The sequence below is a fragment of the Felis catus genome, chromosome B1 (genome assembly GCF_018350175.1).
Source record: "Felis catus isolate Fca126 chromosome B1, F.catus_Fca126_mat1.0, whole genome shotgun sequence".
Lineage (NCBI taxonomy): Eukaryota > Metazoa > Chordata > Mammalia > Carnivora > Felidae > Felis > Felis catus.
This window is the reverse complement of record NC_058371.1, coordinates 38,670,039-38,694,432: the sequence shown is the minus strand read 5'-3', so window position 1 is coordinate 38,694,432 and position 24,394 is coordinate 38,670,039. Positions and strand designations below refer to the sequence as shown.

At 35.8% G+C, this 24,394-nt stretch overlaps 1 protein-coding gene across 25 annotated transcripts in view; it reads left to right on the top strand.

The window, feature by feature from the left end:
- Window positions 1-24,394, top strand: part of PSD3 (pleckstrin and Sec7 domain containing 3) — a 785,560-nt gene that overhangs the window by 401,474 nt on the left and 359,692 nt on the right. For 24 of the 25 annotated variants that reach the window (XM_045055432.1, XM_045055440.1, XM_023252529.2 and 21 more), the window contains 3 exons: window positions 19,057-19,251; window positions 19,352-19,432; window positions 21,408-21,520. In XM_045055432.1, coding sequence (XP_044911367.1) covers window positions 19,057-19,251; window positions 19,352-19,432; window positions 21,408-21,520 — 389 coding nt within the window. Of the gene's footprint in view, window positions 1-12,616; window positions 13,169-19,056; window positions 19,252-19,351; window positions 19,433-21,407; window positions 21,521-24,394 lie in introns of those variants that run through there. The other variant, XM_023252541.2, reaches the window with a different exon arrangement.

Below are 24,394 nucleotides of genomic sequence, written 5' to 3'. Positions count from 1 at the left end.
CCATAAGATCATGACCTGAGCTGAAGTCAGACACTCAACTGACTGAGCCACCCAGGTGCCCCTAGAGAGAGAGAATCTTAAGTAGGCTCCACACTAAGTGCAGAACCTGGCACAGGGCTTGATCCCACGACCCTGGGATTATGACCTGAGCCAAAATCAAGAATTGGACGCTCAACCGATTGAGCCACCCAGGCACCCCTACAAGTATACTCTTGAGTGGTTATAATGTTTAGTTTAGGGCTGGGATACTTATGTTTAGTAAACTAATATTAACTAATTTATCTCTAATGGTTATTACTCTCAAGTAAAGTACATTAAAAAGAAATTAAATTCTAAGTTGAGACCTCTAGCAGAGATCGATGTAAAAAAAAATTCAACTTGAATTAGAATACATCTTTTTTTTAATGTTTATTTTTCATACAGACAGACACACACACACACACATACATACACAGAGTGTGAATGGGGGAGGGGCAGAGAGAGGGAGACACAGAATCTGAAGGAGGCTCCAGGCTCTGAGCTATCAGCACAGAACCTGACACGGGGCTTGAACTTACAAACCATGAGATCATGACCTGAGTGAAGTCGGATGCTTAACTGACTGAGCCACCGAGGCACGCCTAGGATACACCTAGCTCTTACCCACTGCTTTCAAGATAGATTTGTTTTTGACAGACAAATTAAATTTATTGAGACAGACAGAAATGCACCTACTACAGTTAAAGCATTTACTATTAATCAAAGCATCATGTTCACATTCCAGATAAATCTATGTGGAAAAGCATTCAGAATTTACTAGATTTTTCGACATCACTCTTTCATGTACCATAGGGACAACAAAGTGACACTCAGGATTTGGTGGACTCTCATTACAATGCTACACATTGAACAGGGACAAACATCAGTGACTTTGAGAGAAAGGTATATAAAAAGACCAAAACCACCCACTGTAGAAAGGGCTCCTATATGTTACTGTACAATGTGGTCAAGGTAAAAAATGAAAACAAAAACAAATGTGAATTGCATTCTGGGAAAGTAGAGGGGCAGACCTGGACAGACATGTAGTCATTCATTGCTGGGCGTGGGGAAATGGGCATAAAGAAGGGGAAACTGAAAACAAAATCTCAGATTCAGTATTAAGGTATTCCCATGCCTAGAATATCTGTAAAAACAAACAAAAAAAAATCATTAATATGGCAGACAACTAACCATGGTGGAAGAAAATTCTGGGATTTAAGTTGGATGCTGAGGAAACAGTATTAAGTAAAAGAACCATTTATCCCAGACTGGTTTAAGTGTCTCTTGACCTGTGTGCTCAGCAGGAAACATGGATTCACAGGATTGGTTTAGGTACACCAACCCTTTTTAATTTTATTTTATTATTATTATTTTTAATGTTTATTTTTGAGAGAGAGAGAGAGAGAGAGAGAGACAGAATCCAAAGCAGGCTCCAGGTTCTGAGCTGTCAGCATAGAGCCCGACACGGGACTCAAACTCATGAATAATGAGATCAAGCTCTGAGTCCAAGTCCAATGCTTAACCAACTGAGCCACCCAGATGCCCCTAATTTTATTTTAAACTCCAGTGTACTTAAGCTACAATGTTATGTTAGTTTCAGGTGTACAATACAGTGATTGAACAATTCCATATATCACTTGTTGCTTATCATGCCAAGCACACTCTTTAATCCCAATCACCTATTTCATTCTTCCCCCTGCCTACCTCCTCTTTGGTAACCATAGGTTTGTTAAAAGTCTGTTTCTTGGTTGGCCCCTCTCCCCCCGCCTTTTTTTTTTGTTGCTTAAATTCCACATATGAGTGAAATCATATGGTATTTGTCTTTCTCTTACTTATTTCTCTTGGCATAATACTTTCTAGCTCCATTCATGCCATTGCAAATAGCAAGACCTCATTGCTTTTTATGGCTGAGTTATATTCCATTGTATGTATATACATCTTCTTTATCCATTCATCAGTCAGTGGACACTTCCATAATTTGGCTATTGTAAATAATGCTGCTGTAAACATAAGGGTGCATTGTTTACATTTGAATTAGTGTTTTTGTATTTTGGGGGTAAATACCCAGTAGTGTGATTACTGGATTGTAGGGTAGTTCTGTTTTTAACTCTTTGGATAACCTCTATAATGTTTTCCAGAGTGGCTACACCAGTTGCATTCCCAACAGCAGTGCACCAGGGTTGCTTTCTCTCCACATCCTTGACAACACTTGTTCTTTTTGGTGTTGTTGATTTTAGCCATTCTGACAGGTGTGAAGTGATAGCTCATTATAATTTCGATTTGTATTTCCCTGATGATGAATGGGGTTGAGCGTCTTTTCATGTGTCTGTTGGCCATCTGGATGTCTTCTTTGGAGAAATGTCTGTTCATGTCTTCTGCCCATTTTTAATTGGATTATTTGTTTTTTAAGTGTTACATTATACTATTTATTGGATATGTCAGTTGCAAATATCTTCTCTCAGTCTGTATGCTGTCTTTTGGTTTTGTTGATTATTTCCTTCACTGTGCAGAAGGTTTTCATTTTGATGTAATGTCAATAGTTTATTTTTACTTTCATTTCCCTTGTCTCAGGAGACATAATTTAGAAAAATGTTGCTATGGCCAATGTCAGAGAAATTACTGCCTGTGCTCTCTTCTAGGATTTCTATGGTTTCAGGTTGCACATATAGGTCTTTAATCCATTTTGAGTTTATTTGTGTATTGGTATAAGAAAGTGGTCCAGCTTCATTCTTTCGTATGTAGCTGTCCAGTTTTCCCAACACCATTTGTTCAAGAGACTGTCTTTTCCTATTGGATGTTCTTTCCTGCTTTGTCAAAGATTAATTGACTATAGAGTTGTGATTTTATTTCTGGGTTTTCTATTCTGTTCCATTGAACTGTATGTCTGTTTTTGTGTCAGTATTTTTGTGATGACTACAATTTTGTAATATGACTTGAAGTCTGGAATTGTGATGCATTCAGCTTTACTTTTCTTTTTCAAGATTGCTTTGGCTATTTGGGGTCTTTTGTAGCTCCTTACAAATTTCAGGATTGTTTGTTCCAGTTCTATGAAAAATGCTTTTGGTGTTTTGATAGAGATGCATTAAATGTGGAGATTTTAAAATTTTTATTTATTTTTATTTTTTATTAAAAAAATTTGAAAGTTTATTCACTTTGAGGGAGTGCAAGAGGGGGGAGGGGCAGAGAGAGGAGAGAGAATCCGAACCAGGCTCTCTACCGCCAGCTCAAAGCCTGATGTGGGCGTGAACTCACAACCCCTTAGATCATGACCCGAGCCAAAATCAGATGCTTAACTGAGCCACCCGGGCACCCCTATTTTATTTTTTTTAAGTTTATTTATTTTGAGAGAGACAGAGTATGAGTGGAAGAGGGGCAGAGAAAGGGGGAGACAGAGAATCCTAAGCAGGCTCTGCACTAACAGTTTAACACATGAGATCATGATCTGAGCCAAAACCAAGAGTCAGACGCTTAACTGACTGAGTCACCCAGGTGTCCCTAAATGTGTAGATTTCTTTGGGTAATATAGACATTGTCACAATATTTTTCTTTCAACCTATGAGCTTGGAATAATGTCTTTTCTTTGTGTCGTCTTAATTTCTTCCATCAATGTTTAAAGATTTTAGAGTACAGGTTTTTCATCTCTTTGGTTATGTTTATTCCTAGGTGTCTTATTATTTTTGGTACACTTGTAAATGAGATTGTTTTCTTTTTTTTAAGTTTTAATTTTAAGTTTATTTGTAAGTTATTTAAATTGTAGTTAGTTGGGATTGTTTTCATAATTTCTCTTTCTGCTACTTCATTATTGGTATATAGAAATGCAACAGATTTCTGCATGTTGATTTTGTACCTTCAGAATTTACTGAATTTGTTTATCAGTTCCAGCAGTTTATTGGTGGAGTCTTCTGGTTTTTCTATATAGAGTATCATGTCATCTGAGAATAGTGAAAGTTTGACTTCTTCGTTGCCAATTTGGATGCCTTTTCTTTTTGTTTTCTAATTTCTGAGGATAGGACTTCCAGTACTATTTTGAATAAAAGTGGTGATAGTGGATGTCTTTGTCATGTTCCTGACATTACGTGAAAAGTTCTCAGTTTTTCCACATTGAGTTTGATATTCACTGTGGGATTTTCATCGATGGCCTTTATCATGTTGAGTTATGTTCTCTCTGAACCTGCTTTGTTGAAGGTTATTATCATGAATGGATGTTGTACTTTGTCAGATGTTTTTTCTGTGTCTATTGAGATGGTCATATGGTTTTTATCCTTTTATTGATAGGTACAACAAATCTTGATATGACACTATTTAACAAACTGTTTACAATATTAAAGTTATAGTCATAATCCACTTGGTGTGGAGTATCTGTTGTCAATTGTGTTATCAGAATTCATACAGTCCCTCACTGGAAAATCCTAGACCACCTTCTGTTGCCCAATGAATATATACTAATACTAATTCAGTGCAGTAAAAATGTGGACAGAAGATACATTTTTGCTTAAAAATTATTTATTGCATGTGGAACATCTATTAACATAAATAATTAGAAGATGGTTTAAGATCCCACTAAAAGTAATTCAGTGCTTTTTCATTTTTATTATTTATTTATAGCCATCCAGCCTCTCTATTTGTTAATAATCATCTAATATTTTTACAGCACTTTGCAGTTTACATAAAGGTTTTTTTTTGCCATCCAGCCTCTCCCTTTATTAACAATTATCTCTAATATTTTTTACAACACTTTGAAATTTAAATAAAGCTTTTCTTTTTTAAAAAAATATAATTTGTTGTCAAGTTAGCTAACATACAGTGTATACAGTGTGCTCTTGGCTTTGGAAGTAGATTCCCATGATTTATCGCTTACAAACAATACCCAGTTCTCATCCCAATGAGTACCCTCCTCAATGCCCATCACCCATTTCCCCCTCTCTCCCACCCCCTATCCACCCTCAGTTTATTCTCTGTATTTAAGAGTCTCTTACTGGTTTGTCTCCCTCTCTGAAACTATTTTTTCCCCTACCCTCCCCCCATGGTCTTTTGTTAAGTTTCTCAGATTCCACATATGAGTGAAAACATATATCTGTCTTTACCTGCCTGACTTATTTCACTTAGCATAATACCCTCCAGTTCCATCCACATTGTTGCAAATGGCAAGACTTCATTCTTTCTCACTGCCAAGTAATATTCCATTGTATATATAAACCACATCTTTTTTATCCATTCATCAGTGATGGACATTTGGGCTCTTTCTGTAATTTGGCTATTGTTGATAGCACTGTTATAAACATTGGGGTACATGTGCCCCTATGAATCATCACTCCTGTATCCTTTGGATAAATTCCTAGTAGTGCTATTGCTGGGTCGTAGGGTAATTCCATTTTTAATTTTTTGAGGAACCTCCACACTGTTTTCCAGAGTGGTCGCACTTGTTTGCATTCCCACCAACAGTGCAAGAGGGTTCCCATTTCTCCACATCCTCGCCAACATTTGTTGTTTCCTGAGTTGTTAATTTTAGCCACACTGGCGTGAGGTGGTATCTCAATGTGGTTTTGATTTGTATTTCCCTGATGATGAGTGATGTTGAGGATCTTTTCATGTGTCTTTTGGCCATCTGGATGTCTTCTTTGGAAAAGTGTCCATTCATGTCTTCTGGCCATTTCTTCACCGGATTATTTGATTTTTGGGTGTTTAATTTGGTTAATTCTTTATAGATTTTGATACTAACCCTTTATCTGATATGTCATTTGCAAATGTCTTCTCCCATTCTGTCAGTTGCCTTTTAGTTTTAGTCAGTGCTTCATATTTTTAAATTAGAATTGAGCACTTTTCCCCCTCTGTGGTATGAAGGAGCAGAATATGGCACTTTAAAAACATTATTTTTTAATCATAACTTTTCCTCAATAATATAACCATAGTGATAGAAAACTGATTTTCAAGTATCAGGTAAAATTTTTAAAAATTACATAATTATGATTGAACTAACAATAAAGAATGTCTTGAGTTTTCAAATGATTATTCGGGAATTTTGCTTTTGAAATGGCTTATTTTGTTTAATAGATTGTATCATTGAATGGGCCTCTATAGAGGGAAGCACTAAGGAATAATATTATTATAAGCCTACACAAAATCAGTCACTATCATTAGTTTTCTTGTTGTATGGAATTGTATGTGAGTAGTATTTGTCTGTTGTCTTTCTCTTTTTAGTTGGTAGTGATTTCAGAGAGAAAAAGCAAACATTTGCTAGTCCAAGTAAGTTTTGGCTTTCAAAAATTTGACATTCCCTTTTATAAATTTTCTTTGGAAGGATAGATTTGACCTCATTCTCTGTTTTTGTAAATAATCTCCCTAAGGGTATTAAATTAAACTTTCTTGCTTATAATTGTATTGCATTAGGCAATAAGGATGCTAAATCCCAAGAGTGAGGTTACTGGGCTCTGGCAGTTTAGTTTTACATGTCTTTCTTTCTCAAATGTCACGTTACCAAGTAGTACCTCCTTCCTCTTCACTCAAAGGGGGGTATGTTACGATGAGTTTATTGATGTATGTATACATTCCTTTCTTTAGAGTGTTATTGCCTTCCTTTAAGTGAACATTTTTTAAGTTAGAGAATTTGAATGTGGAGAAACAAGAAGGGATGTAATATCTTGGCATGGGGGATAAGCTAGTGTTTTCTATGTAGAGATATGAGTGTTTTGTCTAAATTCACACCATCCAGTTTCCAGCAGAATGTGCAGTGCATAATCACAGTCATTAAAGGATATGGTCAACTTCAGACTGTCTACTTATGGATTTTACAGGGATGTGGAATACAGTTGCTCCTTTTATTTCCTTTTGTCAGGATAGAGAGTGATATGGTGTCATTAGAGATTTTTAATGCCGTATCATGGCAGTGAAGTAACATAGCCAAAAGCTGTATCTCATCAAAGATGTACACCTAGAATATACAGTGACATTTTAATAGCATTCTAGGAAAACAAGTTAGTCCATCTGTGAATGATTCACTCTTCTTTCTTGTCCACTGGAATTGGGATTCATGGATTCATTCACTGAAGATTCTGTGCAAATACTGAACATGTAAATGTTTTTACATCATTTTTTCTCCTTATCAAGCTAGACATCTAGTAATAGTTGATTTGCACATGATTCACCTCAATTTTTTATGATGTAGTTGTATTAAAATTGACTTGTTAATATTTCTGCAAAATTACATTCTCATTTGAGAGCTGACCCAGAAAAGCTGCAGTTTAATATGGAAAATCAAAACAAAGCAAAATCTCAAAAGGCATGAAGGCAAAAAGCAAAAAAAAAAAAAAAAAAAAAGCAAAAAACAAACCAAAAAAACCCAACAAAATAAACCTGCACCATCTGGATCATTCCCCCAGAGGAGTTCAAGGCTCCAGAATAGTAAAGGTTTCAATTATTTATTGTAAAAAAGCAAATTGGTAAATTTGATCAGTTTCTGTACCACTGCCTTGCATGTTGGGGCCCTTGTATGGAATACTGAATGCAGGACTGAGTGAAATGAATGAAGTTTAAAAAGTATCCTAAGGAGGCAGAACCTCTTGGTGACACTTATTACAATTCTTCAGTTTTAGAAACTGAATTATGTTCTCCATGCTGAACAGAGAAATAGCCATTAGGAGTTTCTATAGTTAGATTTTGTTTATGGTTCTCTTATAAAGTTCCTGAAGTCATTTATAAGTAAAATGCAGTCCCATCTAGAGAGATGTATTCTATGTAAATGTCAAAAATTTGAGGGAGTTTTCTTTAGAGATGTCAAGGATTAATTTCTACTCAGAGCTAATGAACATTTATATACAATACAAATAGCAGTTTACATTTAATAAAATACTGCCTGATGTAATTATCTCATGTGATCATCCAAATAACTAAATAATAATCTTAAGGATGTAGGGAGAAGTAGTGATGCTCTGGTGATGGCAGCTAACATTTATGGTTTACTCTGTGCCAACCATGCATCTACTCATTTAATCTTCACAACACCTTGGGGAGTTGGTATTGTTAATCTCCATTTCATAGATGAAAAAACTGAGGCTCACAGAGAATCATGAGTTTACTATCAACTCTGGTGAGTGATAGAACCATTGTTTGAACCTCGGCCATCTAACTAACTGGAGATTTTGGCAAATACTTGCTTTTAGCATCTTCTAAATAAATAATTGTTACTGACTGGCAAACTAAGCACTTGCATGTAGAATCTCATTAATAAATGAAAGGAGACCTCTTAATTCTTTTGCTGTAGTGGAATTGTGCTCAAATGAATACACTGTTAGACATATTTCTTTGTTGGCACATTTCTGGGTTTTTTGGTCAGATGAGATATTACAGCCTTTCACCAGGTGACCCCATCCACATTGATGGAGGTAACTGCTATGCCTGTATTGAGTTCCCACAGGTAATGGATGATTGCCGTGGCTACTAGATAGGTCTGCCTGGATGTCCTATAGACACCTTATATTACTGCATCTTCAAACCAAACTCAACGCTCTTTTCTCTTTCTGTCTCTTGTTTCTGCATGTGCATGTGTGTGTGCGCTCTTGCACACATTACCTCTTCTTCCTCTTGTATTTGTTATCTTGGTTGGTGGCCAACATATTCTGCTCAGGTTCTAAGCAGAGTTAGCCTTCTGCTCTCTGAACACAACTCCATACACATTCCAAATCACTATTATGTTCTTTCATTTTACTTTCTAAATCTCATTCAGAGCAGGTGTTTTTTAATATTTGTATGAATTATCTTTCAATTTCAGGTTCTTGTCTCTTAGCCAGAGTATTTTGATAACTTTCCTAGCTGGTCTCTCTGCCTTCAGTTTTGTCTCCCTACAGTTATTCCCCCATGTTACAAAGAAAATTGATCTGATCAAAATCCACATCTCTCCATTTCCCCTCTTCAGACCTATAGTGCTTTTTCATGGGTTACAGTGGTGGCTAAAAATCCTGATATCACATCAGAATCATCTTGGAGCTTAAAAAGAAAATGCTAAGCCCCCCCTCAGGCCAACAGTCTGAAAATTCCCTGGAGTAGGGCCCAGGTACATGTCTTTTGTGAAAGTATTACATATACCATATTCCCATATCTCCTTGGATATCTAATGGAGACCTCAAAGTTAATATGTCTAAAATGGAACTTCTTCCTCTTTTTTTTTAAATTTCATTTATTTTTTTAAAATTTACATCCAAATTAGCATATAGTGCAACAATGATTTCAGGAGTAGATTCCTTAGTGCCCCTTACCCATTTAGCCCATCCCCCCCTCCTACAACCCCTCCAGTAACCCTCAGTTTGTTCTCCATATTTATGAGTCTCTTCTGTTTTGTTCCCCTCCCTGTTTTTATATTATTTTTGTTTCCCTTCCCTCATGTGGAACTTCTTTCTCTTAAACCTGTGCCAACTTTGGTCTTCCCTATGTTAATTGATGGCACCTCCACCCTTCAATTTGCTCACACTTCCCATGACCACCTTATGAATAAAAATGGGTGCTTGGGTGGCTCAGTCTATTATCCAACTCTTGATTTCAGCTCAGGTCATGATATCATAGTTTGTGAGTTGGAGCCCCATGTCTGGCTCCTCGCTGACAGCACACAGCATGCTTGGGATTCTCTCTCTCTCTCTCTCTCTCTCTCTCTCTCTCTCTCTCTCTGCCATCCTCCTCCCCTCTCTCTCAAAATAAATAAATAAACTTAAATATATCTATATCTATATCTATATCTGTATCTATCTGTATCTATAACTATATCTATTATCTACCCCTTTCCTCAAACTAAGATTTTTCATCTCTCTTTCTTTGTTCTATTATTTTTCCATAGCAATTATTACCTTCTAGCATACTATATATATATATATATATATATATATATATATATATATATGTAATTTTTTTCATTTATTATGTTTGTTTATTTTTATCTCCCCTGGGGTTTTCTACCATATTTGTTGAATCAGCAAAAACAAACCAGAAAATTCCTAACAGTAGCAAAATTATAGTAGTAAAGGATATAAAGTACTTGGGTACTGGAGTACTATTGTTCGTGTCCAAGTCTGTGCCTCAGTTTCCATCTGTAAAATGGGTGTACTACTGCCTACTTTATAAGGTTATTGAGGATTAGAGATGGTTTCTAGGATTACTAGACAGTGGCTGGCACAAAGTAAGTGCTTAATCAGTGTTAGATGCTGCAAGGTGAGTGTGTACCATGGAGGTGTTGTAGCTGTTCTGAATAATTTCTCATTTACATTTCCTCCAAGATTAGATCATGTGCTACCTCTGCAGTGCCTGAAAAATAAATGTCCTGCATGATGATGGCCAAGAAGAATTCCTTTCCTTTCCTTTCCTTTCCTTTCCTTTCCTTTCCTTTCCTTTCCTTTCCTTTAACATTTATTTTTGAGAGACAGAGAGAGACAGAACACGAGCAGGGGAGGAGCAGAGAGAGAGACCCAGAATCCAAAGCAGGCTCCAGTCTCCAAGCTGTCAGCACAGAGCCTGATGCAGGGCTGGAACCCAGAAACTGTGAGATCAAGACCTAAGCTGAAGTCGGATGCTCAACTGACTGAGCCATGCAGGCACCCCTCCTTTTCTTTCTTAAAGGCAATTTAGACTTCAGGATTTTATGTGTACCTTGCTTATGACTTACTTAGAACTCTTTTTGACTGACGTTCATTCTGGCCAGGAAAGCTCTGCATTTGTACCAGCTTTCCTGAGTTTGTTGGTTCCAGGCCTTTGCCATCTGTATTTTCAGCCTGAAGAATGGTGCCAGGGTCGTATTGCTCCCTCTGGCCCTTTCATTCTGCTTGCTACTGGAGTCATTTCTTTCCTTTCTTTGGGATTCTTCTGACTGGCCTTTACCCAGCTTATATAGTATAAAATTTGAACTAGGTGGCTGTTTGTTGTTGTTTTCTATGCACAATTCCCTAGGTATACTTTATAAATGGAGGCAGGAAATGCTTTGACACCTTAGCCTAGTTTAGTTTTTTAATCCTAGTTATATTCAATAAAAGTTTAAAGAATTTTTAAAAATTTAAATTCAAAGTAAATATGAAATCAGGCAACATAACTGGTACCCTCTGCTGACATCAGTGCCTCTAGAACATTTCAGGATTAGTCATAATGAGTTAGAAAGTTAGTGCTACATGTCATTGATAGTATAGCATAGAGGATAGTGGGGGCAGTGGGCACAGGTAGTTGCTCAATTCTTGGATCCTTCTAACAGATGGCTATTGAATAACTTCAACCTATTCTTGTGATGGGATACAAAGTGAAATTCAAGATTGTAGTAGGTGAGAGAGATGGGACTTTTAAAAGCAGAGCTAGAATAAAGGTAATTTATCAGGCTGAGACTGCGGCAGGGGTGAGTTGGAGTAGGATTCTTGAAAAAGTTATTTCACCTGGGCTCTTGTAGAATCAGTAAGAATTTGCAGAATGGAGCACCCCAGAATTTTAGGGTAGGATAACAAGAAGGCACAGCTAATATTCCTGTGTGGCCCAAGCATGAAGAAAATGGTAGATCATAAATCTAAATAAGCAGTTGGGGGTCAGCTTGTGAGTGTTCTTATCTTGTTATGGAACCAGGCTGGATTGCTGGCAGAAAAATCAAGCAGCACTTGGAGATCTTGGTGAATCAGAGTTTTATTTTACACCAGCAGGCTCAGAGGAGATCCCTCTCCAGAGGTCTAAGTCCCAAACACAAAAATGGGGGACAATTTATCATTTGTTACTTCCGCATTATGCATTAGTAGTAATTTGGCACACAGGGCAAACAGGGTAGGAAGAAGAACCTGGAAGAGGAGTCTTTAAGCTAGAGACTAGAGCTTATGTTAGTCCCGTCAACCATCTTATGGTGCATAACTTTATTTATTTTCCCAACAATCTGACATGCTACAGAATATAGATTTTTACCTTGTGTAGGATTTTTATAAAGGAGACATATTATTACAGCTTTGGTGGCAGTATGCAGGCTGGTAAAGTATGCAGAGAAAAGAGGGTTTTCCTTTTGCATTTAGAGTAGAGAAGATCAGTAGATCATAGGCAACTGAGAGAAGGTCTTGATGAAACTGTAGAACAATAGTAAGAATAAAAATTAAATCACATAAGTAAGTCAAAATATTCTCATAAGGAATCTGATTGTGAAACACACTACCAGTTGACAGAGAACACCATTATTGGAAGTCTTCAAATAATTTTAGAACAAACATTTTAGAAGATAGCATTACTAGGTAAATCTAGGTAAAATATAGGATGGCCAGTTAAATTTGAATTTCAGATAAACATTCAATGATTTTTTTAGGTCCCCTGTGATGTCCCTGTATGTCCCATGCAGTATTTGAGATACACTAAAAAACTATTTTTTTGTTTTATGAAAATCAGATTTAAGTGTGTTTTGTTTTTTTTTTTTTTTTTTTTTTTTTTTTTTTTTTTTTTTTTTTTTTTTTTTTTTTTTTTTTTTTTTTTTTTTTTTTAGGAAATGTGGCAATCATAGTATGATAAAAAGGTTATGAGAATGCCTGGTGATCAGATTCAATGATCTGATCATTCTTTTGATGATACCACATTTGTTTGGAGGTATGAGGTGCAGGCCCCAGTGAAGCATTTTCTAGAACACAGTGAGAACCTTTGGGGAAGTTTTTTCTACATTTAAGTGACTATTAGGGATTTCACCTTATGAGATTATAAAGTTACTTAATCAAGAAGAAAAAAGAAGCTAGCAAGAAAAGGAAAATTCAAACTACTGAAAGCATCTAATATTCAACAGACTAGATGGACAATGTCTTCTTTATTCTAGGAAAAAAAAATGGGGTGTTATTCCTGCTGAGAGGCATCATCCAGTTTGCTTTATCAAGTATGAACAAGGCTGGGCTGCCATTGTTGTTTCTGCTCTTGATATACAGTGGCCCCTGTGTTCTGGTTCCTGTTTTTATTGGGGTTGTAAAATCATTACACAAACCCCAACAGCAAGCACTCTGCCAAGAAGATGAGGTCATAATAATATGACCTCATAGGGAGCTAGTTCCTTAGAAGCCCTAGTGGACCAGCAGACACTGGAATTGTGGAGCAAAGAGTGCTGGGAAGGGGCTTATAAGATTAAGTATGGCCCAGGCATGCTAGGCTCTGGGATGGGTTCTTTTTGGTGTCTGTCTGATTGCTGGTGAGTATGTATTGCCATTGTATTGCTAGGCTTCTGACTTAAAAGAAACAGTCTCTGTTCTTGTTCAAATAATCTCATAAATTGTGAAATGGGGCAGAATGAAACCACCTAGGAATGGAGGTATTTATCTTCACTTTATTCCTCATTTCTTTTTTACTAAAGGTTTTTTCAAGAAGATCCAGAAAAGTCTGATTTGTACAGATTCGAAAATTACCTCCTTTTGTGAATGTGGGGAAAATGAGGTGAAATAGACTGGGACAGGCAAGAGAGCAGAAAGAGGAAGCAAACATGAGGAATGAAAAATAAGAAATAGGAATGACTTTGACCACTACATTTTAAAAAATATATGTTCATTGGGATAAGTCTCTTATATCTGAAGAAAATCTTTGTAGTACTGTACATGTAGTATAATTATACTCTTTACATAGAGTGATTAAATATATGCCATGAATTTGTCATGGAAAAGAATAAGTAGCAGTTTAATTGAAAAGAAAATTCTTTGACACTTGTTTCTTTTTTTCACGTGATAGCTAATATATAGAGTAAGAGAATGCATGAGAACACAACTCCAGGGATTTTCTTTTATAATTATACAAAAATTACTTGATTGAAACTAAAACAGTTCTTAGAATAAATATTTTACATTTCTACCACTTATGTGGGAAAACACAAAATGTAAGTTGCCCTTTAAAAGAATTTTCTAATATGAGTTTACTGATTATAGATTTGCTGTATATAATTAAACATTCAGCTTTCTGATAGGATAAATTTTATAAAAGTGGGTGGTAACTCTGTAGAGGAAGGTTTAGGATGAAAAAATACTTAAATGTACTTGCATGAGGATTTCATCATAATGTAGCAGTTTATTTTAATTGGCATCTACTTCTGTTGGAAAACTGTTTAAGGTGGCTAATTGTTTAAAGAAGCATTATCAAACATCTTAGTTTGCCTAGAGCAATTCCAGTTTGTGTGTTGTCCTGGCATTGACTGTGGTTTAACATTTTAGTTTGACTTTAAAAAATGAAGTCAGTCTGGGTTTGATAAGCTTCCGCTTGGTACTTGTAGCTTCTCTGCAGTTTCCTCTGGAATGTGTGAAGTTGAAATGTGCATTGAACAGAATTTTTGATGAGTTTTTGGGGTGATGGTGGGGTTTGTGGGGTTCATAACTGATGGCCAAGAAAGAATTCTTGAAGACGTCTTTGGTGCAAAAAAGGTAATTTAATTAAAGTAAGGGACAGGACCCCTGGGCAGGAAGAGCTTCCGGGGACCATGAGGACAGACTGGTTATATACTTGGGAGTTGAGGGAAGGTAAAAATCAAGTGGAAGTTTCCAAGAGCTTTTCATATTAAAGAAGCCTCACAGGGTACTGGAGGCCTCGCTATTGGCAAGCTAAGGTTGTTTTTCCCTCAACAAAGCATTAACAATAAGACGTTGGGAGCTCCTGGAGAAATGTTTTACTCTGCTAGCCTCAAGTAGTTGTCAGTGGGCTTCAGGTTATAAGGAAATTTAATTTTATCTGCCATTTCCTTCTGCCTTTGTTTCCCACATCACTATGGAGAGGTGATGTTGGGGCTCCAGGAAACTGAGTGAATCTATAGGTTTCTGGAGATTAGGCTGTTGATAAGACTGACTTTTTCTTGTAATTTACTAAGATATTTGTAAATTGATGGAGACCCATGTCCTGCATGACTGTGATCTCTATCAGTTAACCATTTACTTTTCCCCTTTTCCTTTGTTCTTGGGCAGCCAGGAGTGCCTAAGGAATAGTAAACATACCCCACCTGGGAGTAGGGAGTATTTGGGCCTGTCAGTTTGCCTTATGCTCCCTCATCATTTTCACATAGTTGAGTCTAAAAGACAAAGTGGGATAACCTCTCTCTTTATCCCTCCCCATATCACTGACTTTCAAGGACAGCATGTGGAAGACTTGCTGATAAGGGAGCTTGGAGAGGAGTTGTAAGGGGCATTGAATTCCCTCAGGTCTGTCAGTGGTTAGAGAGGTCTGGGACTGCACAGCCCTTAGGAGCTACTTGGTGTGCAGTGGCTGGAACTGCCTTTGAGTGATAGTGAACATGAATCTGCGAGGCTGCCACTTAGCTAGTTGGTAGTAGGAAATGGGATATTGTAAGTTAGGTAGAATAAGTGACAAAAATAGAGATTGAGCAATTTTGCTTAAAAATCTATTCATTTTTGCTATAATGATTTTTGTCATTTATTGTATGCTGTAAGTTTACAACTTATTTTTTATTGGCAATGACTCTTTCAAACTTTGTAACAATTATAATTACATATTTAATGATTTTATTATCCCTGTTCCTTCTTCAGAGTGTCCTGATTTAGACAATAAATGGTTACTTATAATTCAGGCTAAGTTAAAGAACTATGGGATAGAGCAAAAACACACAAAATTAGGCCTGTGAGCCTGTTCAGCCTAGCCTAGAATGGCTTTTAAGTTTTGAAAGGTTGAAGAAAAAAAAGAAAAAAACAACAAAAAGAAAGAAGCATGTATGACAGAGATGTTATGAGGCCTTGTCTGAAATATTTACTGTCTGGTTCATTACAGAAAAATTCTGACTGTGTCAGGTTTAGGGTCTGTGGTAAGTACATTGGAAGGCTACGTAAGCATAGTTGTTTATCATGAACACATCTTTGCCTATTTTCCAAGTTAAAGTGAGGATTTGGAAGTTACTATATTCTTGTTGGTTTAGTGTTACAAATGCATTATGTAGCATTCTATAGCCAGGTTCTAATTTGTGACCCCTTTCTAGAGCAGAGGTTCTTACAGTGTGGTCAGTGGGGCTTATTGTGACTCTTTCAGGAGGTTAATGAGGTCAAAGCTATTTTATAATAGGAGTACAGCATTATTTTCCTTTTTCACTGTATTGATATTTACACTGATGGTACGAAAACAATGGAGGGGGCTTTAGCACAAATCAAGGTGTAGCAGTGAGTCACACACAGAGAGTCAGGACACTCAGGCTTTTCTTTCTAGGAAGCAGCTTTATTGATGCCAGCACGGGCTCAATGGGCTAAGACCCAAAAGGCTGAGCCCCAAATGCAGTGGGGGGTTGCTTTTTGTACAAGTTTTGCTCCTTTCTTTCCCATATATGGTAAAATACAGTCTGCATGGGCGGTCTATGTTACAGAGTCTTGAGGAATGTCACCCACACACACACATAGCCAGGTTGCCTTTCCTAGTCTTGAGGTTTTCACCACATTCCTTAGGGAGGGCCTCTAACACAAAGGTAGTGGCACCAAACTTTCCAAGTTGTTATTATATTCTTCATTACCATGTACTCAAAGAAACAAAACTCACCTAAAAATTCCTTTATAAAGCAGTACAAAATAATTACATTTTAACCTTTTTGTACATAACTTTTTTGTTTGTTTCAAGTTTTTATTTAAATTCTAGTTAACACATAGTGTAGTGATGGTTTCAGGAGTAGAACTTAGTGATTCATCACTTACATATAACACCCAGTGCTCATCACAAGTGCCCTCCTTAATCCCCATCACCTAAGGCCATCCCTCTATCTGCCTCCCTTACAGCAACCCTCAGTTTGTTCTCTATAGTTAAGAATTTGTTTTTTGGTTTGCCTCCCTCTCTTTTTTTTCTTTTATGTTCATCTATTTTGTTTCTTAAATTCCACATATGAGTGAAATCTTACGGGATTTGTCTTTCTCAGACTGACTTATTTCACTTTAGCATAATACCCTCCATCCATACCATTGCATACAGCAAGGTTTCATTCTTTTTGATGGCTGAGTAATATTCCACTCTATATACATACCACATCTTATTTATCCATTCATCAGTCAGTGGACATTTGGGCTCGTTCCATAATTTGGCTGTTGATAATGTTGCTATAAACACTGGGTGCATGTGACCTATCAAATCAGTATTTTTTTTATCCTTTGGGTAAGTACCTAGTAGTGCAATTGATGGGTTGTAGTGTAGTTCTGTTTTTTCCAGAGTGGCTGCACGAATTTGTATTCCCACCAACAGTACAAGAGGGTTCCCCTTGCCCCATATCTTTGTCAACATCTGTTGTTTCCTGTGCTGTTAATTTTAGCCATTCCTTTTTATTTTCACATGTGATGAAATGGAAAATATGCATAAAGCACTTCTTCTCCTGATGATTTTCCTTCGGACAGCCTTACATGTAATTAAGTTGTGAGTTACAAACTAGTTGCTTTTTGTGAAATGCCAGTTTTCCTTCAAAGTGTAACTGAAAAACTATGATTATTGGCAGACATTTTCTCAAAAATTGATAGAGTGAGTCTATTAATACTTTAAGAAAACTATTGACTATATTTGTTGCCAACAGTACAATTTGAGCTTTCAGTCAAAAATTAGAATTTTGGAATATTTCTCTCTGCCACCAAAACTTTGATATCTTTTCAATACTTGAAGACTTCTCTGAAGATAATCATGGCGTTTAATAAATGTAACTTTTAAAAGTATTATATAGTGAAATGTGTAACATATTTTGCAAATGACCAATGTATGATGCAGAATCATGCCTGGGTAAAAGATCCATTTAAAGTGTAAGACAGGGGCACCTGGCTGGCTCAGTCACTGGAGCATGTGACTTTTGATCTTGGAGTCATGAGTTTGAGCCCCATGTTGAGTGTAGAGATTACTTAAAAATAAAATCTTAAGAAAAAGTAAAGTGTAAGACAAATTTTAATGTGAATACAAAAGGTTAATTGATACTTTATTGCAACTAACATTTAAGAAACTATCCCTTGTTTTATTTTGGTGGCCTATAAAAAAAAGAATATAATTATCTGTAAAAGATTAAAATACTTCTTATTTTTCTAACTAATAAGCTGGATTTTCTTTCTTTTTTTTAAGGTTTATTTATTTATTTTGAGAGAGAGTCAGCATGAGAGAGCAGGGGAGGGGCAGAGAGAGAGAGAGGGAGAGGGAGAGAGAGAGAGAATCTCAAGCAGGCTCTACACTGCCAGCACAGAGCCCAGTGCAGGGCTTAATATCATGAACCAGGAGATCATGACCTAAGCCAAAATCCAGAGTTGGATGCTTAACCAACTGAGCCACCCAGGTATCCCTGGGTTTTCTTAATATATATCAACCAAAACAATATTATTGTTTACAAATTAAATATAGAAGTGGCAGTGAGAATCCAGCTGTCTTCTAGTAATCCAACTATGAAAGAAATACGTAAAAAATGGAAATAATTATTGCTTTTCTCATTAAATTTAATGTTATTATTTTGGAAAATTATTTTTAATAAAATATTTATATCATTGAAATGGGTTTATTATTTTTTTTACTTTTTTTAATGTTTATTTATTTTGACAGAGAGAGAGAGAGAGAGAGAGAGAGAGAGAGAGAGAGGGAGCATGAGTGGGGGAGGGGCAGAGAGCGAGGCAGACACAGAATCCGAAGCAGGCTCCAGGCTCTGAGCTGCCAGCACAGAGCCCGACGTGGGGCTCGAACTCACAGACCATGAGATCATGACCTGAGTCGAAGTCGGATGCTCAACCGACTGAGCCACCCAGGCATGCCATGAAATGGGTTTATTATTTTTAAGTGAATTAATATTTGAAATTTTTCTTTTTAAATTACTTATACAGTGAATATCAATAGATACAACTCACAGAAACATGAAGGTAACTAGAGTCCTCTGTATTTTTAAAAATGTAAAGGTCCTAACTGCTCATAAGGGGTTTAAGCAATCACTTCTTCAGTACATTGAAATATATTGCTGTAAATAGTTTTATGAATAATTAAGCCTAAAACTATGCCATTTAAAAGTTTTTCATTTATTGCTACAATATGATAATTTCATCAGCTGTTTTCCTTTTTTTGTCACATAAGAAAAATCTTTTTAATTTTTTTCTTCTTTATCAATTCTCACAGCAATGCTGGGGTAAAAACAGCACTACTAGAGACTCATTCTGAGATGGGGAGCACTGAAATTCTGGAAAAGGAGACCTCAGAAAGTCTCAGTAATGGTACCAGCAGCAACATAGAAGCAGCCAAAAGGTTGGCCAAACGCCTTTATCAACTAGACAGATTCAAAAGATCGGATGTCGCAAAGCACCTAGGCAAGAAGTACGTTCTGTACCAAGGCTGGTGTCTGAATGTGTCCGTGTGTGTTGTCTTGTTTAATAGCTTCAACTTTAATAACAGAGTCTATCCTGTTTTCTTATAGCAATGAATTTAGCAAACTAGTTGCAGAAGAATATCTGAAGTTTTTTGATTTTACAGGAATGACACTGGATCAGTCTCTCAGGTATGATTAAATATCACTTCTGTTCTTTTTTGCCTCCAAAAATTAATTCTGAGAAGAGAAGTAATGCTGAAGCTAAAGTGTGATTTTTAATTTTTTTAAAACCCATAGTGACTTTGTAATCTTAGCTCAGATTATTCTATAGTTATTAAACATAGCAGAAAGAAAAATATATTGTTTTTATGAAATCATACTCATATTTTGCATCTAGCAGATGATGTGGTAAAGAATAGTGACAAAGTAAGTCTCGAGGAGGAGTAGAATCTGTGGGAACTTGGTTTTTGAATGATCAGTTTAAAAAAAGGCAGTTTTACAGGCTGTAGAATTATACATTTTTTTCCCTAAACATTTGTTTACAATAGCCAAGTAGCCTTTTAAGGTGATACTTTGGTATTAACTCATGAATGGAATAAAAACGACTATCCACATAATAATCAGAAAATATCTGCAAAACTGTTTCAGCACTTTTTGCTGATCCATTCAAAATAGTGTCATAAACACACTGATCCTCACTTTTCACACCACTATTGTATTGTAAATTTCTAAGAGCCACTGCTAAAGGTAAAACTTAGTCAGCATTTACTCTTATAAACTTTTTAACATGTCAGAGGTTGGAGGAATTCTGAGATCATCTGTGTAACCCTCTAGTTTTATAAATCAGGAAACTGTGCCTTGGGAGGTGAAGTGAGGATGTTTGGATTAGAATGCACAACAATGACTTATTCTGTGGCACTTTGCATGAATCAGTGGCACTCATAGGTTTTTCCACTGAAAACAAATAAGGGCAGAGGAAAGATCTATATTTATGCTTTACTTTCTGATGTGGTTTATAAAAGTTATGAAAAATTAAAGTTTGGTCAGTGTAATTTAGATTTAACAAACTAAGACAGCAACATTTTCATCATAGAAATAAGGTTTTATGTATGTTTCCACAGTAAGATTTTTTAGAACATTTTAAAGGATTTTTTTTTTCTATTCATTTCATACTTAGGGAAGTGCTTTGTCTAGTGAGGGTCATCTGAGTTTATCCATAATAGACAGTACTCTTAGTGACTCAGATTTAGATTGGTGTGTAGTTCTGGGCATATTTTTATTTTTCAAAGAATTTTTATAGATACATTAATTTATTCCTAACCCAAGAAATAATTTATAGTTTTAGCTCCCAATTTCCTTCCCATATAAAAGGTAATAATATAATATGATAATAGGCAAAATAAAATAAGAGAAATCTACTATACACAAAATAATATAATTGTAATTTTAACAATGTGTCAATGACAAGTATAATCATATAGCAAAATGATAAACTGTTATCCATGTATAGTTTTAAAACATAGCCTTCATGGTTGTAGGTTCAGCCTTAAGTGTTCTTTGGTTTTTATCTGACTGATCTTTTAAATGGCTATTTGTCATTTAGTCATGGGACATTACCACCTTCCCAAGGTGGTATTGTTATTGCCTTGTCCATCTTTATATTGACATTTTATAGAATAAAATAAATTTATATTGAATGGCTATATAGTAAGCGATTTTGTAAAAGAATAACTGTAGAATATCTTCATATAATTAATTTCTCTTTAGTTGTATACTTATTTGAGACAGAGAGAGAGCTAGCAGGGGAGGGTCAGAGAGAGAATCCCAAGCAGGCTCTGTGCTATCAGTGCAGAGCCCGGTGTGGGGTTCAGTGTTACGGATCATGAGATCATTACTTGAGCTGAAATCAAGAAATGGACACTTAACAGACTAAGCCACCCAGGCACCCCTAATTAATTTCTTATTATATATGAATTAATTTTATTTTAATTTTTTAAAATGTTTATTTATTTTTGAGATAATAAACTCAAAATAAGAGACAGTTGGATGCTTAACCACCTGAGCCACCCAGGCACCCCTATATGAAGTAATTTTAATTGTCAAACATAAAGAGTATGGTAATGTTTTCTAAAGTTTCACTTTTTTCCCCCTAATTCTTTTTTAGGTATTTCTTTAAAGCATTTTCTCTTGTGGGAGAAACTCAAGAACGAGAGAGAGTTTTAATACATTTCTCCAATAGATATTTTTACTGTAACCCAGACACTATTGCTTCACAAGGTAATCTGATGGAAATGTTTGTATTTCAAAAAACAAGGGCTATTTTTCTCATTATTAAAGTTATATTTTATTGTGGAAAATATGGAAGATTATACAGAAGAAAATGAAAATCATCTAGTTATCTAGAGATAACTATTATTAACTGCTTGATTTATTTCCTTCCAGTCAGTTTGTGAAATATTTAATGTCAAATTGGAATCATTACAGAGTTTTGTTTCCTGTTGTCCTTCGTTTTCATTTGAGCGTTTTCTCATGTCATTAAATATTCTTTAAAAAGCATGATATGTAATGACTGCATGATATTCCTTATTCTTCTTTTAATTAATTTTTACTTAGTTTTCCAGTTCCATACTATGACAGGATGCTTTAAGTTGCTCATGTTGTCACTCTGAGATTTTACATGCAAAGCACATTTTAATGAAATGCTAGTTTTCTTATTTCTTCTTCCTATACATCTGACCCTAAACCCCTTGCATGTATGCTTATTAATTTTGTGGTTAGTTTTGGAAACGTTTACAAATCTCACTGGAGTTTGTGATGTGTCTCCAGTGCTTTGGCTTGATATTCATTGTAACAACACTGACCACTGAATTTGGTTTATGATTTTAATGAACTATGAGTTTATGTTTATTGTACTAATTTTAAAAAGCAAGTTTAAGCTATTTAATTGTTGATGTACCCTATCAAGAGAGGTTTTTCCTCCATGTCAACTCCTGCAATAAAGCAAAGTTTTCATGATTTGAGGTCAGGTACTTTCATTTGCAATTGGAGAATCTTTCATAAACACAGATTCTGGAAGAGATCACTAGGACTAGATGCATTAGAAATGGCAGTTATCTTTGAGCTTCAGTATTGCCAGTTAAGTGTACATGATATTGACTAAAGTGATTATTCCCCAGGTCTCTGGTCTCCACCCTCCAGGCTATAGCTAAATTAACTAACCATCTGATCATTAAAGTCACATTCTTCTCTGTAAAATGGGAACTTAATTTTCTTTAGTCCTTTCTTTGATTATAGTTAGGCCTATTGTAATCACGGAGTAGAGAATGAAAGGGATAAAAAGGGAGTTGTTTCTATTAAAACCTTCTTCATATCTAATAAGATGGTAGCAGTCCTTAGTGAAAGAAGGAATATGGATGTGTACCCTGAACTGACAGGGATATTTTAGAGTTGGCTGCTGAGTTTTCTAGATGCTTTTAAGGAATTTGTTTTAATGTATTTAAAATTTAATAATAAGCTGGAAGTGGAATGAATATACTTTTGGGCATTTGGTAACATCTCCTTAGAGGCATTAATAACAGAAATCACCTACTATCCTCAAAGGCATACTTTGAAAAATAAGCTTTTTGTTTTTTAAGATTTTTTAAAAGTTTATTTATTTTGAAAGAGAGTGGGAGAGGGGCAGAGAGAGAGGGAGAGAGAGAGGATCCTAAGCAAGCTCCACACTGTCATCACAGAGCCTAATGCCTGGCCGAACTCATAAACTGTGAGATCATGACCTGAGCCTAAGTCAAGAGTCAGACGTTTAACTGACTGATCCACCCAGGTGCCCCCAAATAAGCTTTCTTTCATTCATGAATTCAGTAATTAGAAAGGCCTTTCTGTACATTTGGCATTCATTAGTAAGATTTTTCTGCATCTGCAGCTGCTATGGACAGCTATACTTGGATTGAGAATTGCAAGAAAAGAATGAGAAGTATTTCTAAGGTTTGGAAATGAGAAGCTTAATTCTTATTGCCTTTTCTTTTCCTCTATAAAGTAAGAAGAGAGAGCAATGTTTCCATCTAAGTGTGAAATGATCCTTCTGGTTTGAACATTTTTTTTGAATATTTAATTTTTTAATATTTTCAGATTATTCCAATATTTTACTTTTGTCTGATCCATAGTATCCTGTGCCAGTAGCCTACATGTTGCCTTTAAAGAATTGTCACGATGGGGCGCCTGGGTGGCGCAGTCGGTTAAGCGTCCGACTTCAGCCAGGTCACGATCTCGCGGTCCGTGAGTTCGAGCCCCGCGTCAGGCTCTGGGCTGATGGCTCAGAGCCTGGAGCCTGTTTCCGATTTTGTGTCTCCCTCTCTCTCTGCCCCTCCCCCATTCATGCTCTGTCTCTCTCTGTCCCAAAAATAAATAAACGTTGAAAAAAAAAAATAAAGAATTGTCACGAAAAAGGATAACTATTCCTCTTTTTTAGCCAGAGAACTAATACCCAGACAGTACAATGAAAGACCCAAATCTTGGTTTCCTTTAACTTTTGCTTCTTTCTTAATTTACTTTCCTCTCAGAAAGTTAAAAAAGAAGGAATAGTAGAAAATGGTTTATTTTATTTTCTGTATCTTGTGTTTCAAAAAATTAAGAAAATATAAATAAAAATATAAAAATTATCTCACTATCCAGAGACAATAATCTTTTAATATTGTTATGTATTATTCTAGATATATTTATATTTACATGGAACTATACTGCATTTAGTGCATTTTTCATGTAATAATTTACTATGAAATATTTTTCTATTTAAACATGTATACTTGGACAACATTTTTAATGACTTAAACATAACAGTTGTATTTTTGGAGAGTTTTATTTACTTGTTCCCCATTGTAAGCAATGTTTCTTTGGATATCCTTGTATTTTGTATAGATCCTTATTTCCTTAGTGTAAAGCCCTGTAAGTGGATTTACTGTGTCAAAAGTAAAAGATTACTGTTTCAAAGCTTACAATGTGTACTGTCAAATTCCCCTCCAGAGAGGTAAGAATAATATACTTTACCAGCAGTAGAGTCCAACTTTGTCACTGAAGTCCCTTTAGTAATTTATTTTTATCTATTTTTTTGTCTCCCCAAATATGATGAATTGTGCCTAGCCACATTATTGTGTT